At 41.8% G+C, this 21,198-nt stretch overlaps 1 protein-coding gene across 1 annotated transcript in view; it reads left to right on the plus strand.

Moving 5' to 3' along the window:
• Positions 1 to 21,198, plus strand: part of LOC132873654 (E3 ubiquitin-protein ligase MARCHF3-like) — a 62,476-nt gene that overhangs the window by 17,390 nt on the left and 23,888 nt on the right. Inside the window, exon 2 of the mRNA XM_060909408.1 lies at positions 18,771 to 19,064. Coding sequence (XP_060765391.1) covers positions 18,820 to 19,064 — 245 coding nt within the window. The 5' untranslated portion in view covers positions 18,771 to 18,819. The remainder of the gene's footprint in view (positions 1 to 18,770; positions 19,065 to 21,198) is intronic.

The raw sequence follows: 21,198 nt of genomic DNA on the forward strand, positions 1-21,198 counted from the left end.
CACCAGCTTACGTAGCTAATACTCTAGGACGCGTAACACGATCTCCTTGTACGCCAGCGTGCGGCATATTTTTAAGTCCACACTTAAAAATTCATAGCACATGCGTAGCAGCTTTGATACATCACACACATGCCGTAAAAACAAAAGCTACGGAGCAGTGACACAGTGGGAACGTTGCTCGAACACCTAGTATGCCGTGCAAATGCTTTAGTTGACATGTCTGATGAAGGTGGGTGGATGCGGCGGCTGTCTTCCCTTGCCCTTCTTGGGTCCTGACTACTTTGCTGGCATGATGCTTTCTTGACAGTGACGACAAATGCAGCATGAGGCTCCCTTTTATATCCACCTGTGAATGCCACAGGTACGCAGCAGCAACGTCACACGTAAGAACGAAATGCCACGCCAACGAAACAGTTACGCCGCGGCAACGCATCATACGCCTCAGTACGCCATAACTTTACATCCCTTGAACCCCATACAAACCCCAGATATGCCACAGGAACGCCACAGAAACTTCACACACGTGCTGTGTACGTCACAGGACTTGTATTTTGGACAAAATACACCTCGTTTCTTGGCGTTTGACCCACACGCCACTTACGTGGCAAGATACAAGACAATGTGATATTAACGTGCAGATTTAGGCTATTATGAGGTCCCACGTGCAACTGTATTTCTCAACATTATTTTTGATTATACTAGTCCATTTTGCTATAATCTATATAATAAGCGGCAAAGTTTGTGTTTTTGTCTTGAGCTAACGTCGCCATTTCTCGACGGATTTTCACCAAATTTGGCAAGTAGGTCCAGGGATGACCTGGAATTTTGCAGATTTAAATAAAAAATTCATGTACGGTACAGGCCCCTGGGGTGCACAGCATCCACCCACACCCTCCCTCAGTGCCTTTCACGTTACATTTATCAACACAAACTCTCGACAGATCTTCACTAAACTTGGCACGTCTGAGCTTCACACACACACGCGCGCGCACCCTACCCCCACCCCAGAACCCAGGCAACGCCTGGGTAACCTGCTAGTTATTTATAAAACTGATTTGTCATCATGGACACTGTAAAAGTAGTGCTGATCTAATGGACTAGCATCCAGGGCTTCAAACATTCTGTGGGGTTTAGAGTAGCATTGCTCACTGTCTCTATATTTAAACAATATCTGCGTAATTGGTACAGATGAACCACACCAGAACAGCTGGAATGTCTCCGCTCATACCAAGAAATCTTAGCTGCAAGCTTGTGACCATAAAGGGCCAGTGTTTACCAAATGACCTGATTTATAGTTGTTGTTGTGGGAACAGTTGCTCTCTGGTACTTGACAAAGGTATGCATAGGCTTGTTTTGAAGCCCTGTGATCGAAAGTGAGCATAACTTTTTGGCACCCATTTTGAAATATGCAAGTTTGCAGTAATCTTTAGCTTCTGACTCCTCCTGTATCAGTGAGCAGGAAACTGTGGTGCACATCTGTTTTCAGACCATCATCTATAGATAATCACTCTGCAGAATGATTGCAATTAGTGATGTTCTGCTTAAAGCTTAGGAATATAAGCGCAAAAGAAAAGTACTTGAAAATGCACTACCAGTCGACTGTTTGGATGCAGCGTGAGAGAGTGTGTGTGGGAGAGAGTGAGAGTGTGTGTGTGGGAGAGAGTGAGTGAGTGTGTGTGTAGGAGAGAGTGAGTATGCAAGCAAAGTGCTTCATATATTTGACATCTTGATAAAGGCTTGTGGTTCAAACCGAGAAAGGGCTAATGCATTACATTTTTTGAGAGTAGTTTTTACTCAGAATGAGTATTTTTTTATTTTTTTTTTAAGTTGAAGAGAAGCAGAGAAGTGCTCAGCCTCTCTTTGGAGCTTGAAGAATATTCTGGGTGAAACTCCATAGTGAAGATGCAGAGGGTGTGCAACACTTATCAGGAGTACTGTTTGCACTTTAAAATATAAAATAGTTTTGAATTGTTGAACGCTTTTTGGGCCGCTGCCTAATTCTGTACGTGTTATTTTTATCATGTTAATGTCTTCATTGTTCTGAACATGGCAGAAAATGCAATCGCAAAAATGTCAAACCCTTCCAAACACAGGGTTCCTGCTGGCGTTTGTCATTGACCAACGTAATCCATCAGTGACGAAGAGAAAATTACTAGCAGTTGTCATAGTGATGAATGTATTTGTCATCTTTATCATAAGTCATCTTTGAAAGAAATCCCTCCGTTTGCTGAAATCCAACCCCAGTGAAGGGACGCCAGAGTGTAAACAATGAGCATGTGCTTGTGACCAATAAAAATCAACTACACATAATGACCAAATGAGCGCCAAGCTTTGGACCAATCGCAGTGTGTCTTAATCGCTGCCCCTAAATCTGTCGCTCTGAGTTACGTGTTGGTCCTGGGATCGAGATGCTGACCTCTTCTGCTCCTCAGACCTGCCCGATCTATCCTGGTGCCCGGTGTCTGGTTGGAGTCTCATCGCATCGCTCCTGTGGAGGGCAGCCCTATGTGGACAGTTGGGGGTCGTGCCTGGAGGACGCTCTGGACTCTTGCAGTGGTGCTTTTGTGGCTGAGGACTGCAGTTGACTTGCTGACTTTGGGACTGCGGTTGTCGCGAACGGGTTTGCGCTCGGATTTCCGTCGGTGGGGGGTTTGTAGCATCAACGAAGCTGACTTTGTTAGGACTGTTAATGTTATGGTCATGTTGTCTGTTGCCCAAATGAGGATGGGTTCCCTTTTGAGTCTGGTTCCTCTCAAGGTTTCTTCCTCATGTCATCTGAGGGAGTTTTTCCTTGCCACCGTTGCCACAGGTGTGCTCATTGGGGATAGATTAGGGATAAAATTAGCTCATATTTTAAGTCGTTCAAATTCTGTAAAGCTGCTTTGCGACAATGTTTATTGTTAAAAGCGCTATACAAAAAAACTTGACTTGACTTGGTGTGTTGACGTAATTATCTCTGCATGAACCAAATAATGGTGCAGTCCAAGCTGGCGAAGTTTTTTTGCGTGGGCTTCTTCAAGCACTGAAGATGATTTTAAGGGCCAAAACAGCCATGGAGAAGACACACTTCAAGCCCCAACCATCCCTAAGCACATCGGAAAGTGTCATTAATACAGGTCGGTTAAAAAAAAAAATGCCAAAGTGAAAGTGCTGTCAGCTGGCAAGTGACTAAAGGGTTCCATGTTTCAGGGGCGTAGCGTGTTGAGTTCCCGTGGTGAACGTATGATGATAACTGCAGTGTCCTTGTGTGTTCGGTTTGTAAATCAACAGGAAATTCGGATTCCTTCACTGTTGGTTGTTCCAAGGTTCTTCTCGACTCTGTTCAATTGTAAATCAAGTTTTGTGTCGAAGTAAAGGCTAAAAGGAGTCCTAATACCTCTTTTGAATAATTCCATGCCAAAATAACCTTAAAGTGCATATCCTGGACTAAATTTTTTTTTTTTTTTTTTTTTTTTTTTTTATATATGAAAGTATGTCCCTTTACACACTAATCCAGAAGGATAATTTTGCACAAGGCCATCTGTCTACAGCAGAAAAAAATAAAATAACACGTCTGGAAAAATCCCAAGGGAGTCTGGAGCCAGATTCGTGACGTCACCTGCAGAAGCGCCAGCAGGCTGCGTGAGCTTTGCACGGTTTCAGTGCACAGCCTGTGTAGACCAAGTTTAGCAGCTAGCGATTTTGCATTGAAATATGGAATTGTCACCCGAGTGCAATGTTGCTTCACCTTTGGATGGAGAATGTAATGTTGCTACACCCTCCTACGATACATCTGTTAACCATTTTAATAATTGCGTGATAACGTTGAAGAAATTTGCAGAAAACCACCAGGTCGTTTTCTCATAAACAAACCAGCGCTGACGTAGGATTCAGAGGGAGGCGTCCTGTACGCGACGTCACAAAAATCAATGTTTCCCGGGAAATCCAAATGCCAAGTTTTTTCAGAGGCAGACCAATTCGCCTCAAATGGCTTGATTTCAACGGAATTTTTCTGGTATTGCGTAAAAAAAATTGCATAAAATGTGACAGATATTTGACCAAAGTTTAATATAAAATAGAATTACATTGATCTTGCTCCTGAATTTACCTGTGATATGCACTTTAAGTAAGCTCCAACTAAAGAGGTTTATTTTGGCTTGATTATGCACAGGGAGCCCAAAATCAGGTCTTATTAGAGGCTGGAGTGAAGCGTGAATTTTATATGTAATGGAGAGGCCAAGCTGTACGGTATCTGTGTAAATATTTGAATTGTGCCAGTTTTGTTGTTTTAAACCTGTATTAAGTCTACTTTGAGAAGTTGGTAATTTAGAAAAAATACAGACTAAGTGAAGAATACTTATTTGACTTGATTTTTCAAGGAAAACAGTGGAGAATATTTTTCAGAAGCCAGGGCGAACCTTGCAAACATTGGGATGGTAGCGTATAAAGATGCTCCTGGTGTGCTGACTGTGCAATAGGGTGCATCAGTTGCCCTCACTTTCATAAAATCTGATGCATTTTTGTTTGGGTGTTCCTTTTCACCAATAAAGACATCCTGTAAAATTTTTTGACCATATTCAAAAGTCTAATGGTGGCACCATGGGGTTCATTTTTTGCCAAAAACCGCTTATTTTATGTTTTCGCGTAAGGTTTGAATCACAATGTTGGACTCCATTTATTGATTTCTTGTGACCCAGAGATCATGTTAAGAACCTTTGCAAGGGATTGAGAAGCATTAATGTGATTCATAATACATTTGTATTTGTTTAAAAGTAGTTGAACAATGATTCAATGAACAGCTAAAACTCAAACTGTGCTTGATAATATATTTAGAATATGTACTAAAAATGTGTATCTAAGATATTTGGTATACTCTATAAGGTGCCGTAATGTTTCATGAAAAGTGATCGAAATTTTGTCATAAAAGTCATAAAATAGCAGCTTTTTCCATAACTTTGAGCTCCTGGTGCCACCATTAAACTTTTGAATTTTGTCAAAATATTTCACCCAGTGTGTTTTCTTACCAAAAGGAACATAAAAACAAAAATGCATCATGATCAGAGGAACTTTTCATTTTTAGGGGGCAACTGATGCACCCAACTGTGCAACAAGCACTGCTTTGGGTAGCCGTTATGGCTAATTTGCTGAAGAGGAGGGTCCTGAGAGCTGGGCTGAAGTTCTTCAATGTGGTCAATGGGGTTGTGGAATAGGGCTGTCCCAGGGTGGGGGTGCAGCTATTTTTAAGCCAGTCTGCTGTCTTTCCCACACTGATGAGGAGCTGGGAATGTAAGATGGAGATCTTGTGCTAAATCCAAGCAAGATTAGGTGTGATCGGCTCACCATGGATCAAGACTAATAATTATATCAATGTCTATTGGTTTCCATCTGTTATTAAAAATGGCTTTTCTTTATACTGATAATACACACACATTCAAAAGTTCAGTTTACGTGTTCACGGGGGTCTACCTTTTTAAATGTGGAGACGGAAATGATCAGATAATCACCTAACTCGCGTCACTGCTATGAGAGAGTCGACTCGTCCCTCCTGCACTGCTGCTTTATTTGAAATGATTTTCGAACAAAGGAAATTAAGGAGTAGTTTCAGCCTCGATTGTTCAGTTAGACTAATTGGCCATGTAAGAATAACCACAAAGAGGAGCATTTTCTTAGCCAGCTGAAGATCAAAATAATGGCACAAAAATAATACACTTTGTGCATTACTAACCATCTTATACTTGCTATTTGATCACAGGAAGTTATTGGAGATGACCATTAAAAGGAATGAATTTCCTGAAAGCACGTGAGTTCCTATATACCAATCAAGACCTTTTGAAATTATAAATGTCTAAGTGATTTTAAAAAAATTATACATGCTTGTTGATAGCAGTGGTTTTCAAACCAGTCCTCAGGGCTTCTGAGAGCGTTCACATGTTTGCTCTATTGCTGTGTGGCCTAATGGTTAGAGAAGCAGCTTTGGGACCAAAAGGTCGCTGGTTCAGTTCCCTGGACCAGCAGGAATGGCTGAAGTGCCATTAGGTGCCTTGCTCAAGGCACCTAATGGCTAGCCTGGGCCCGCCCATCCTAAGTGTGACGCAACACGGGGGCCTGTTGCGAACTTAGTCTGGCAAGGCAAGCTATCTCCAGCTCTTCCAAGCTCCCGAAAAATCGGGAGCCAATCAACTTTGAGCATCTCCAACGGCCCTGGGTAGAGGCGTGTTCAAGGCAGTGACGTAGTAGAACTGCGACTGGAAGCCATAGATTGTTTGTTTACAGAATCTATGCCGGAAGCGCTTCATTCACTAGAAACATTACAAACATGGAGCAGCGGCAAGCCTTTGACACAGCGGTAGATGCTGTATTGAAAGCATTCAATGGGAAGTTCTCATTTGAAAACAGAGCAAAGAGCAGCCTGGAGGTATTTATCTTCCTGTTACTCAAGCAGTTTCCGTCGCGTCACATACGTCAGAGGAAAGAGTGATGTGATTGGTTTAAGCTTCGTCACAGCCTTTTCTGGCTTCAACCAGTAGCAAACTGAGGCATTTCAGGGAGGCGGGTCAACCACGCGCTTTGGGAAATGGTTGGGCTTAATATCTTTGCCAGACCAATGCTCGCAGAGCTTTGAAGTTGCGTTAGCCAGACTACCTAATGGCCCCAGGCTACTCTGGATAAGAGCGTCTGCTAAATGCATGTAATGTGTTGAGTTGGGATAGAGCAAAAATGCAGAAGGTCTGTCGGGTGCCTGAGGATTGCTGACCTTAGATATATCTGTAAACGTTTTTTAAACATTTAGAACACTATATGACTATCATGGCAGTCTAATCTTTTGATACTTAACAGCTCAAAGCCGTAGAGGAATCAGATGGAACTTGATAATTCTGATGCCTGATGTTGAATCTTGGGTCGTCTTGTTGTGTTTTGCAAGTTAGTCACCCACATATATGTGTTATGTGTATATAAAATGGCACATTCCTATGCGTGTCAGCCTTTTACAAGAGCTGCCATGCTGTTAGAGCTGACACCCAGCATATAGATGAAGGAGAGAAGTTCGGTGTCTGTGTGGATCAGCTCTGTGTGACCAGCTGGCCCTCAGCTGTGACACACACACTGCTCTGGCATTGCAACAACATTTCAGGTCATGACAGTGGATGCAATTCACACTGACAGCACTTCTAACACCCACTCCGACACACTCGGTTGTTATGAGTTGTATCACAACTCCGTGATCACAAAATGTGCATAGCTTTCGATTCAAACTGATTTGGGACAGTCCTTTCGTTTTTGCTGTGCATTTCTATTGATCTTAATTGATACTTGACTGTAAGTATCATCTTTGGACATTATTTTAAGTGGCAGTTGGCGCCTCACTAGACACACAGAACAGAATTAGATACTCGTTCTAGTCAGTTTATTACTGAAGAAATATTTTCTATTAATTTTTTTTGGGGGGGGGGGATATAGAAACCGGTTCCGTTCGTCCGGTCACTTTTTTTTTTTTTTTTTTTTTTTTTTTTTGTTTCCGGTCCATATCTTTAAAACGACTGAAGATATCTTCATGAAACTTTTTGTATACGTATCAAGCAACATGCGAACTGGTGCCTTTTGCTATTTTGGATTTTTGAAAAAAAAAAAAGTATTTTTGTCAAATATTTACATAAATAGATTTTGAATTTGTTTCTAAGAGCAATGTTTGTCTCCGGAGCATATATCCAAAACTTCATGATACGGATTTGAAACTTGGTAGACATGTTAACAAGGTGACACAGATGTGCCTTTTCATACTAAGAAATATGAAAAATTAAAATTTCTCATGTTTCCATGGAAACAATTTCAGACTTCGTCTCTCAGGTTAGGTTTTGTTTCCAGAGCAGAACCTGAAAACTGAGTGGTATGGCTTTGAAAGTTGTGTTGATGAGGTGATGTATATGTACTTTTTGATACTAAGAAATGTGAGATTTTAATTTTTAGCTCACTTGGACCAAAGGTCTGGTGGGTTTATGCCATGGGCTGCTGAGGTCCGTGTAAAGAGGCTACAGTAGGGTTGGTTTCTTGCAGCAGAATTTGAAAAATGTGACAAATAATATCTTGAAACTTGGTATATAGGGCTGGGGATATAGATGACGGTTGTCTTGTTGTGTAGGTTTTTTTTTTTTTTAAATAAATATAAAAAAAGTTGTCCAGTTTGTCCACATTACCAAACTGGGAGAAAATGGGTCATATTTTTTAATTTGACCATTTCCCCTAACCACTAGCTCAGACCTGGGCATTTTCCGGCCCGCGGGCCGCATCCGGCCCTTTGGTTCATTCTGACCGGCCCGCGTAAGGTTAATTAGAAATTATAAAATAAACATATTTTCTAATTTTACCTCATGCGTGGACTGAACGTGCATTGCTTTTATTTTGAAGTTGTGTTCAACAAAAACGCAATGTGCGCGACATGAACGACATGAAATCCCACGAAACCTAATCCCGCGATAACTACTTCCGTAATTTGTCCAGACCAACCACAAACTTGTACGTCATCTTTCAAACGGTCCAGCCAATCACATAGTGTGACGTCACCAGCAGGCGCCGGAGCCCGAGCCGATCTGTAGATCTGATACCTACACTGAATAGAGATCTTGCAGTCACGTGACCGGAAAGTACACAGCCGCCATCTTGTCGGTCAACAGCACAGCTGAATATTGCTGCACTCGTGTACAGAATGGATCAATTTCAACCGACGGACTACACGGCTCATTTTTCTAATGAACAGATAAATAGATGTATGTCTAAAATAAACGATCTACAGATTAGTGACCCTTATGGCTTTCCGGACGGAGTTTTCACGACCGTGTCAGTGGATATGGAACTGCCAGAGGTGGAATACCCGGACGTGTATAATTACCTCATTAACTTTCCCTCGCTGTTCAGTGGTGAAGCACTGCGTGCTTATAAATCTCTGGACAGTTATCTTTACAGAAATTCAGGATTTGTCAGTGACTCAGATGTGGCATCTTGTAAACAAGAAAATGATCCTCACTGGATGGGTAAGTCACTTAAGTATTGAGTATAGCACTGACCAGCCGATTATAGAATAAGGTAATTCCAGTTGTAATTCCAAATCGTCCGTCTTGTTTACCTGGCGTTGGAAAGGTAGAGGCTTAGCAGTGGAGATTTGAGTGGCTGTTTTCTGAGCTTAGTCAACAGGCCGGCTCTGCCTGCAGCCTCGCTTTTGCTTCCTCTCCTGGTGCTGCCTCCTTAGCTTTGCTTCCAATAACAATCCACGGAGACCCCGCTGATCTCGCTATCTCGTCCGGAAGTTTTTTTTTTTTTTCCCCTCGTCCGGAATGTTGTGCATGCGATGGAAATCGCTACAAACCATCATTTTCTGCTGGAAACCAATGTCCAGTAAGTCCATACGGTTGTAGTGGATATTGAAGTCCGGTACAGACGAACAACACGCAAAAATGCACACACAAAACATAAACGTGCACAGGTAGGGAAAGCTTGTAGCCGCAGCCGTTGTAGTAGAATTGTATATAGTAGGGTTTTCCAGAAGAAAAGGTAGAAGTAAAAGCAGAAGTAGAAGGCAGAAATATGGCGTTTGACCGACAAGATGGCGTCTGTCACAATCTGGATCGGCTGTGACGTCACATGCAAGTGCTCCATTGTTGTTGCGAGCAGGTCACAAGAAGACTTTAGCCCCCAAAATGTCCGCAAAAAGAAGAAAGGTAGATGCCGAATGCAGGGCTTTCAACAAAACATGGACTGCAAAGTATTTATTTACTGAAGTCCAAGATAAAGCCGTGTGTTTAGTTTGCGGAGAGCAGATTGCCGTGTTCAAAGACTACAATTTGAGTCGGCATTACCAAATCTCATCTCATTATCTCTAGCCGCTTTATCCTGTTCTACAGGGTCGCAGGCAAGCTGGAACCTATCCCAGCTGACTACGGGCGAAAGGCGGGGTACACCCTGGACAAGTCGCCAGGTCATCACAGGGCTGACACATAGACACAGACAACCATTCACACTCACACCTACGGTCAATTTAGAGTCACCAGTTAACCTAACCTGCATGTCTTTGGACTGTGGGGGAAACCGGAGCACCCGGAGGAAACCCATGCGGACACGGGGAGAACATGCAAACTCCACACAGAAAGGCCCTCGCCGGCCATGGGGCTCGAACCCAGGACCTTCTTGCTGTGAGGCGACAGCGCTAACCACTACACCACCGTGCCGCCGCATTACCAAATGAAAAACACCAAATGATGTGATTAGACTACAAATGTGGGCATCATTATTATAATATGATGTATCTTGCTTGATATTTGGAGTAGAAAGACAATATTGTGATGTCTTTATTGTGTTTTGGGGTGAATGTGACTGAAAAAAAATGGTACAAACGTTCACATTTTGTTAACCATTGTTTTGGGAAATTTGATTGAATAAATGACATTTTTTGTAAGGCAACCTCGTTTTTTTCCATACTCTTGCCAGTCTTAGCAGCTTGTAAAAACAGTGTTATTTACTGCTTTATATAAAGAAATACAATTAATATTATGCAGAATTTAGTTCAACCCTTTGGTCCGGCCCTCCACAAAATTCTGTTTCTCATGTGGCCCCATGGAAAAAATAATTGCCCACCCCTGCACTAGCTAGTCCTTCCTTATCACACATCAGCTACCAGTCAGGGAGGGTGAAGATGATGAACATGTGCTTCCTCCAAGATATATATAATTCCCCCCCCCCCCCCCCCCCCCCCCCCCCGTGCATCATTAGTCTTTCTCTTCTTGGCGTTTGAGCTTTAGCAGTCTGAATTAACGATATGTCAAAAGAATGTGAAGGAAACTTAATTAATAAATTAATTAGTATTTTGTGCAAAATCTATAGCTACGTCAGTAAACCAGCACCATCAAGAAACAATTATACCATAAATGGATTAGAGTACAGGTGGTCAGACTGCTCTGTAGTGCTAAAGTGGCTCATGTTGCACTGTCAGCTTTTACATGCGTGGGTGTGAAAGTACTGCGTGTGTGTGTGTGTGTGTGTGTGTGTGTGTGTGTGTGTGTGAATATATGCATGACGGAATAGTTCAAGGCCTTGGAGCTTCTCCCTGTTTATCATAGTCAGCTAAGCATCTTATCTTAAGCACACAGTCTTCCCACAGTCTCTCTGTTTTTCAGCTCTCCCTCCAGTCAAAAACCGAAACGCATTTGTCAGTCATTTCCATAAGAATGTGCCCTCTATATCCGTGGATGTAGACTTTATGCTTCGGCATTGACATTTACGTTTCTTGTAACTGATCTTTTCTGGTCATGTTTCAGTTTTTTAATGTAATAAGCCAGTATCTCTCTGGGCTGCGACAGCTTGCGACAAATTGCGAACGTCATTCGCGAGAGAGTTTCAAAAGTGTCTTGAAACATTTGCGGGGCTTCTCAATTTCCTCGCATGAGTCGCAAAGTGTCGCTCCTTCGTCGCTGAAATTTTGAACATGTTCAAAAAATTTGTGCGACAATTTCTCTCAAAATAGCCGCAAATGCGTCGCTGGTGTCGCAAAGCCGTCACGAACCCTTCTCAAGTCAGTTTCCGTGAGACAGGAAGTGCGAGTGTATCTCACTGGGCTGCGACAGCCTGGAGACCCAACAATTGCGATTAAAATATACGAATATCAATTCAGTGTGTTTCCAAGTGAAAATTGTCGCTAATTCGCATATTTTATCGCGATTGCTGTGTCTCCAACTAGTCGCAGGCTGTCACAGCCCAGTGAGATACTACCCATACACTACTCAACTCTAAACGCTTTTCAGTAATCGAGTGAATGTGTCTTAGTGACAAGATAATAGTATTAGAAATGGAAAATATACTCTTTATAGGTTAAATTGTGCATTTCGCATATTACTTGCTATAGTATTCAAGTTTTATTCAGAATGCATGAAACGTTCAGTTAAGGACAATACCGGAGTGAATATTCCCACGGTTTTTTCCCTTTATCACTGAGAACAAAATGAGTCCGTATACAGGCACTGCAGTTACAATTAATTTAACATGCTGATATGCTAGAGATACTGCAGATCTCCTGTACAGAGCGTAAAGACAACTTCCTCCGTGCTCCTTGTGGTGATCTGAAGTGTTATGTCGCACTAGTGTTTCATGTGGGCTCTTCTCACTTTGTTAGTTTATTTGGCTTTTAATGTGCATCTCTCTTCTGTTCTTTTACTCATTTTCTCTTCTTGGCCAGTAAAGGAACAGGTTTTCATTTTTGGAGGCTGTTTTTTAATCTCATCTCTAGCCGCTTTATCCTGTTCTACAGGGTCGCAGGCAAGCTGGAGCCTATCCCAGCTGACTACGGGCGAAAGGCGGGGTACACCCTGGACAAGTCGCCAGGTCCTCACAAGGCTGACACATAGACAACCATTCACACTCTCATTCACACCTACGGTCAATTTAGAGTCACCAGTTAACCTAACCTGCATGTCTTTGGACTGTGGGGGAAACCGGAGCACCCGGAGGAAACCCACGCGGACACGGGGAGAACATGCAAACTCCGCACAGAAAGGCCCTCGCCGGCCACGGGGCTCGAACCCGGACCTTCTTGCTGTGAGGCGACAGCGCTAACCACTACACCACCATGCTGCCCCGGCCTAAAATGCAATTAAAATATTCAGCCCCCCCTCGCCTTTTAAAACCACATGTTCTATATGCTAAATATATCTTATTGGGTGTGTCACCACAAAATGAGTCCAGTGTCGCAAAAGTTCATTCTGAGACACAGCAGTTTGAAACGAGAGTGCGTCAAAAAAATGACCCACGTATCATTTTTCTAATTTTGCCATAAATACATTCCTTAAAGTGCCATTCCACCATTGGATGCATTCTTTGGCATAAAATACAATATATTTTATGACAACATGACTAGACAGAGAAATCTTTTACAGTAGCTTCAAAATGATATATCAAACATAATTTTTTGACAACGACAAGTATATTAATTTTGCGACCAAAGTCACCTACCCTTTTAATTTCCGCACGGTGGTGAAACGTGATGTCATTGGCAGGTTCCCCTTCTTGTGTACCACGTGTCGGTCTATTTTTAGACCAGGAAACCCCCAAAGTGAGAGAGTCATTTCTCCTTGTATATGGGGGCCAAAAAAATTGCGAAAAATTGAGTTAATCTTTCAGTTAGCTAGATTTATTGGTATTAGCTAGATTTATTGGTATTATTTTTATCGCGTTCTGTCCGCCATTGCTGATATGTGCCACGTCATACGTCACATGGTATACAAGAAGGGGAACCTGCCGATGACATCACGCGCGGAAATTAAAAGGGTAGGTGACTTTGGTTGCAAAATTAATATACTTGTCGTTGTCAAAAAATTGTTTATCATTTTGAAGCTAAAAGATTTCTCTATCTAGTGATACCATTTATATATGTTGTCAAAATATATTGTATTTTATGCCAAAGAATACATCCAGTGGTGGAATGGCACTTTAATGTATCCATCACCAAAATATTATCCCGTAAAACAACCTATAATTATGACCTTGTAGGCCAAATAGATGTGTGCTATGCATTTAATATCAATTTACACATCACAAAGTTTACAGCTGATTTTCTCCTAACTTGATTTTCTGTTAAGACGATACTTTAAAGATTTTCACTAATTTCTCCATTGGCTCTACCAAATTTAGCAAATGACCCCTTGTTTTTAAAATAGTCAGAAGGTAAATGACCATTTAAAAAAAAAAAAAAAAAAGTGCTAAGCGTAAGGTCTCTGAAAAGTGAAGCACCCACAGGTCTAGCGCCCCTGCTGGATGGCTGCAGTATAATGTGTAGCCCCACCCATCCTCATGCGTTTAAGTGACAAAGTAGCTTTTTCTTTTTTTTTTTTTCCATGTCACTTTTCTCCTCTAAACTGTCTTTCCATCTCCGGTGTATAATTCGAACTGTTAGTTTTCCTTGTGCTGATATCTGCACTTTAGTTTTTAAAACATTATTCTGCTATATTGTAAGAAGGCATGACCACGGTGTAGTGGTTAGCACTGTCACCTGACAGCAAGAAGGTTCTGGCTTCGAGCCCATTGGCTGACGGGGGCCTTTCTGCATGGAGTTTGCATGTTCTCCCCATGTCTGCGTGAGTTTCCTCCGGGTGCTCCGGTTTCCCCCACAGTCCAAAGACATGCAGGTTAGATTAACTGGCTACTCTGAATTGTCCATAGGTGTGAATGGTTGTTTCCCAAGACCAGAAATGGGAGGGTTGCAGCAGGAAGGGCAGCCAGCTTAAAACTATGCTCCAATTAATGACACGTGGATCAATAGGGTCCACATGGACCCCAACCTGGCAACAATGCTGGATAAGGGAAGACATGATGATGATGATGATGATGATTGTAAGAAGGCATGGATACATTTGGAAATGATGTGATTGACAGCCTTGGCAACACACTGAATCTTGGTATTGGGAGAAGGGGTGGGGCTTCCAAATGAGAAGTACCTGACTTCGAGTCTCATCTCTGGCTCCAGATAGCAGCAGGAAGTCCCAAATTTGGCTCCATTTCTATAGAACGGAAGGTCGTGGAGCCATATTGTCTAATATGGCTCCATGACCTTCCGTTCTATAGAAACGGAGCCAAATTTGGGACTTCTTGCTGCTTGCATAACCTTAACGTGCATATTATGGGTAAATTCAGGAGCAAGATCAATGTAATTCTCCTATTTTATATTAAACTTTGGTCAAATATCTGTCACATTTTGTGCAATTTTTTTAAACCTTATGCAATACCAGAAAAATTCAGTTGAAATCAAGCCATTTGAGGCGAATTGGTCCGCCTCCGAAAAAAATTGCCATTTGGATTTTCCGGCAAACATTGATTTTCGTGACGTCACGTGCGGGACGCCTCCCTCTGAATCCTACGTCAGCGCTGGTTTGCTTATGAGAAAACGACCTGGTGGTTTTCTGCAAATTTCAACATTATTGCGTAATTATTAAAATGGTTAACAGATGTATCGTAGGAGGGTGTAGCAACACCAATCTTGATGGGATTAGCACTCATCGTTTCCCAAAAGACCAGACAATGAGAGAGAAATGGGAGCGCTTGGTCTACACAGGCTGTGCACTGAAACCATGCAAGCTCTCGCAACCTGCTGGCGCTTCCGCAGGTAACGTCATGAATCTGGCTCCAGACTCCCTTGGGATTTTTCCAGACGCGGTTTTTTTTTTTTTTTTCCTCTCTGCTGTAGACAGGTGGGCTTGTGCAAAATTACCCTTCTGGATGAGTGTGTAAAGGGACATACTTTCATATTTAAAAAAAAACAAAAACGAAATTGGTCCAGAATATGCACTTTAAACGCATGAGGATGGGTGGGGCTACACATTATACTGCAGCCATCCAGCAGGGGCGCTAGACCTGTAGGTGCTTCACTTTTCAGAGACCTTACGCTTGGCACTTTTTTTTTTTTTTTTTTCCTCCTTCCCCTTGGTCATTGCTTTTACTTAATCTCTCTACAAACATGTATATTTGTTTTAACTAAAGAGAATATTTTTAAAAAAATCTATTAAACCTTTTCCAACTTTAAAGATTCAGAGCTAGCATCTTCTGTTCAGTTTGAAACAGTTAAAAACAGTTACCACAATACCTGCAACATCTCAGGAAAAACTGTGTGTTGTTTTTCCCAATAACAATTTTCATGCAGCAGTTCGTCCACTAATTTGACTCACCAAATGATGTTCCGAGAGGGTAGGTATTTAGTAGAACAGCACTGGAACGTTTTGTATCGCTCCGCTTGTCTGTGTTCATACAGTTCTTCGATCCTGCTCTGACTTCTTTGGGAACCACTAAGTGAAATGTTAATTACTCAATATTTAATTTCCTATTAATAGAGCTGTTGTATAAAAGCAATTTCGCGCTAGCAGTCATGCTATGGTACTGAATATCAGCACAGATTTCATTACCTGCAGCCAAACTGATTAAATATTGTCAGTTTGCCCAGCCCTGGATGCAGCCATTTTCTGGCCCAGAAAAGTCTAAAATGAAGAACCCGATCACATTACGTCTTTTACAGGTCTTTTCAACATTGGAGTGTACTTTTGATGCCAGTTCATGACAATGGGGTTTACATTTTTCATACAGTCCCTTATCAACCTGTTTTCATCGGGTTCATTTGGCACACCGTCATGCAGAGGAAGCAGATTTGCCTATACATGACAGCTGCAGCACTTCTGATAAACACTGCGTTCTCATGACCTTGTGAGATCTACATTTGAAACTGGATCTCTGGCATGTTTACCTACACCGCTTATGAGCTGCTGGAAAACACCTTTCTTTGTCCAGTATTTTTATTTTTTTTTTCTTTTCAGGAAGGCCCCACCTACTATTTGTACACTCATGCACTAGTGAAAGACAGCTCTTTCCTGTCCTTGCTCTCACTTCCAGTAGCTCCAATGCTGTTATTTTTACCAACGCCCAACCCCTCCGGAGCATTGAGAGAGCCTTTGGTTACTGTAAATTATTGAAAGGCACAGTGTCTTGGCACGCTGTCGTGTCATCATGAGAAATGAACTGGGACTTCTTCACTGGCTTGAAAGATGGTACTATATCATGCACTTGCATCTGTTTGCATGGTGCGGGGAGAATTGGAGCAAAGCACAGGGTTTGTGTTGACCCTCTGTAGGGTGATGCGAGCTTGCAACAATGCAGCTCCCTGACTAACTGATGAGCTCATTCTGCCTCACTGCCTTGGGAAATTAAAGGAGATGTCTTTTACCCTCTGAACGAATAGGGACACAATAGAGCCACTATTAATGCACTGTCACTGTAAAGTTGTTTCCTGACTCATTTGTGTAGTGTTTGGAGACGTGTTGCGGAGCTGTATAAAAGGTTTATCAGTGTCTGTGTTCTTATTCGTGAATGAATGTATTTGTTATCAGTATTCTCACAGTATGAACTTAAAGATTGTCCAGTGGACTGGTGATTTTTCATTCTTAGGTTTAGCGCAGTTTGGAGCTGCCTTTAACACAACAGCGCAGTACAGAGTGTCGCAGCCTCATAGTTCCTCGGTCATGGGTTCACGCTTGAGGTCCTGTTACTGCCAGGGTTTTGGATGGTCTCTTCATGTCTATGTAGGTTTCCACCAGGATTTCCAGTTTTTTCCAACTGTCCAAAAATATCGGTAGGTGGATTAGTGACCTTTAAATTGCTTGTGTGTGTGTGGTGTTGCCTTGTGCACAGTGCTCCCAGGATAAATTCTCGAGCCACCATGACTTTGAGGATAAAGCATTTACAGTAGATGAATGAATGAACTGAAATTCTAAATTTGTTTTATGTCTTTTTGTGACTAATTTTATGCATAGCTTTATTTAAACCTTCTGTGTCTAACTGTTGAACATTTTATGAATTAAAATTCAAGGACTACTGAAAGCTACTGTTGGACTCTAAAGAAATGCCCAGAGACCTGAACTGCTGATATATCCAGTATCGGGCAAAAGTTTGGACACTCCTTCGAAGTCAATGGACTTGTTTATTTTTATTAATTTAAAACTCGCTTCATGTCTTAAAGTAATGATGGATGTCGTTTCTCTTTGCTTAGTTGGGCGGTGCTTGACATAATATGGATTACTACAGTTGTTGAATAGGGCTATTTTTTCTAATTATTTGTTCTTTACTGTTTGATCGCAAACACATTAAGAAGACAAGAAATTGCACTAATTAACTTTTGACCAGGCATAGCTGTTAATTGAAAAGCATTCCAGGTGATGACCTCATGAAGCTGGTTAAGGTAATGCCAATAGTGTGTAAAGTGTCAAGGTAAACGATGGCTGCATTGAAGAATCTAAAATACGAAACATAGTTTGTCTGGGTGTTTTTTTTTTTTTTTTCCCTCACTTTAACTACATAATTGCATATATGATCCATATGTTATGTTATTTCATAGTTGTGATATCTTCAGTATTGTTGTACAATGTAGAAAATAGTCAAAATACAGAACCTATGAATGAATAGGGGTGTACAAACTTTTGACTGGTACTGTATGTTTGGGTTTTATGCTTACTTTAATAGAGTTTGTAAAAATAGGGTTGATCTTGTGTTTTAAGGTGGCACGGTGGTGTAGTGGTTAGCACTGTCGCCTCACAGCAAGAAGGTTCTGGGTTCGAGCCCAGTGGCCGACGAGGGCCTTTCCGTGTGGAGTTTGCACGTTCTCCCCGTGTCTGGGTGCTCTGGTTTCTCCCACAGTCCGAAGACATGCAGGCTAGGCTAATTGGTAGCTCTAAATTGACCGTAGGTGTGAATGTGAGTGTGAATGGTTGTTTGTCTCTGTGTCAGCCCTGCGATGACCTGGTGACTTGCGATGACCTGGTGACTTGCGATGACTGGGTGTTGCCTCTCCTCTCGCCCAGTCAGCTGGGATAGGCGCCACACAACAGTCTCGAGTTCACACAAAATGGTGCAAAAACATACTGTGAGCAGAGAGTCTGCAGGCTGAAACACCTTGTTGAGAGAGATCAGAGATGAATGACCAGATTGGTCTAAGCTGACCGGAAGTCTATAATAACCCAAATAATCACACTTTTTACAACCGTAGCGAGCAGAAAAACATCTCAGCATGCACAAAACATTGAACATTTGAGGTGTACGAGCTACGATAGCAAAAGACCGCGTTGGATTCCATTTCTGCCAGCGAAGAACAAGAATCTGAGGCCCTCATGGGTACAGACTCACAGAAACTGGTTAAATGAGTAACCTTTTAAATGTTTTTATGGAAATAAAATGCATTAACCAAATATAATTTGAAGGCCTTTTCTTGTCTCTTCTTTCAGCCAAATGGGAAACGCTCTCTAAGCGCACCAGCATCATTTGTCTGCTGCCATGACAACAGGCTCCTGCAGCCACTTTCCTGAAGTGTTAATGGACCATTCAGATACTACGCCTCTTAGAAGCTCTACTGGGCACGAGTCTGCTCCAATGGAGAGCTCAGGTTGCTGTGAACCCGCCCTTCCAGGAAAAGCTATGGACTCTGAGACAAATCCAGCGAATGAGGAGGCACAGTATTGGAGACACATGGCAGCAAAGGATGGACAACTTATGAACAGTGCAGTATTGGCCAAACAGAGGTAAGGGAGCTACATGTAGAAACACTTTAGGATAAAATGCAAAATGTAGTACTCCTTGTTTCTATAGGTGCATAGTAAACCTACAGACACTTTAAAAAAAAAAAACAGATACCAGTATGTCTCTTTCCTTGTCACTGGAGCACCGCCATCAAGGGTGAAGGGTGCATGTTTCGTGCCTTTTTAGTAGTTATCTTTTACTTGGAAAGATGAGCATTTAGTGTACAGTAGTGAATCAGTGCTTAAGACATTGCACTACTGAATAAAAGGTTGTGAGTTTACTGCTCAGTTGTATCCTGTATCAATTCTGAACCGCGTTGGATTAAAACATCGACGAAATGAGCTTTTAGAGTCGATATAAAGCTTCCAGTGGTGTGCTGTAATGTGGTGAATATCGATCTGTATTCAGATTTAAACCAGTGGGTGTGGCCTGTTTTTTTTTTTAAATAAAATCCCATGAAAATCTCTTTTATAATTGGAGGTAATTATAAAATGGAGATTTTCATGGGATTTTATTTATTTTTAAGCAGTTACTTTTTCTTAGGGTGAAATGCCATAATATGGGAGACCTGTTAATTTATGATGTTTTGTAAGCTGAATTAGCCTAAAATTCAGCCTAAAACGTCCCATATTAGGCTAATTGACCCACCCTTCTTGCAATATTTTCCAACTAATTTACTTGGTTCTATTTCCCAAAATATAAACACAATAGTAGCTTAATTTAATAGTTAATAGTAGCGTGACCCTGACTAGGCAGCACGGGCGATTGCTCTAAGACAACGAGGGAGGCTCAGCCTCCTCTAAAAATGACGAACATCGTGTAGGATGAATTGCGCTAGGCTTATGTTATAGCCGACCTTATAACATTGCTATTTCAGATCCAGAATCATAGAAATATATGTGCTCAACCCAACTACAGTGCGAAATCATTCCATTATAACTTTCCCCAGTTCGCCTAATGTGTGCGTGAGTTTTTCCCCCTCGTGACAGCGCGATGCAGCCCAGCCTCAGTGCACTTCAATGGCATTTGGGAGCTCTGCGCTTTTCAATCTCAAAATGCAAGACGGTTATTGGACAAATACTGCGAAAACACCTGCCCACGGGGTCTCACGGACTCCCAGCCTCAGTGGACTTCAATGGCATTTGGGAGCTATACGCTTGTCAATCTCAAAATGCAAGACGGTTATTGGACAAATACTGCAAAAATGCCCACCCACGGACTCCCAGCCTCACATGGGAGGGACATGGCAAAGCTTTCCGCGAGGAGACTGGTGATTGGTGAAAGCGGCCGGATATTTTCTTTGACAGTTTTGTTTCAACTATAGACAGGCAGCGGTGAATCTCAGTTCAGTCCCATGTGGATTCGCAAGTGCTGTGGTGTATTGCAAGAGATCAGCTTACATTTCGATTTCATTCATTACATACGGTTTCTACCAGCTTTTTTAGTTTGTATATATTTTCATTGTAAATAAAGTGTAAATATAGTGTTGTCAAGTTTGCTATCTTAGTTCCAGAAATGTCGTTTATTTGAGTGACTGAACTTGAGGGGGCTAGTCAGCTAGCAAGAAAGCTGCGCACGGATGCCAAGCATTGCTGATTTAATTTTGGCGAAGCCATTTGCCAGTCTTCCTTTCGAGGAAAAAATTAAAATTAAAGAGCAGGGTAGACCAACGCCTCAAATTGACTTGGTGAAAAAGGTAGGGAATAATACTCGTTCCTTTCAGCTCTCCTGGTACGAGAAAGTGAATTGGCTAACAGCAAGTGACCCACATCAACAACAGTAAATAGGCTACTTTAGTAATATGTCATGGATGGACCAAAAATATAGAATCTATTTAAAATGCTTATGCTGAGTATATTATATTGGAATATATATTTTTCTGGATATGAATTAAACACAGCTACAATTTGGAAAACATTTTTAAACAAAAACACAGCCGAGAACATTTCACACTACAGACCTGGATTAAAAGTGAAGGGTTATCAAAATTGTCAATAAAACATTTCTCAGTCAAAATAAGTAAAATATAGGGAAAGTGTCATTGAATGAAATGTGTGGCACCCAGCTCTATGTTTGGCTCCCCAAGGTCAGTGCTTGTGCCTATTCCAGAACACTCTGCTGTTACTGCTGAGGTTC

Source organism: Neoarius graeffei, chromosome 25 (assembly GCF_027579695.1).
Source record: "Neoarius graeffei isolate fNeoGra1 chromosome 25, fNeoGra1.pri, whole genome shotgun sequence".
Lineage (NCBI taxonomy): Eukaryota > Metazoa > Chordata > Actinopteri > Siluriformes > Ariidae > Neoarius > Neoarius graeffei.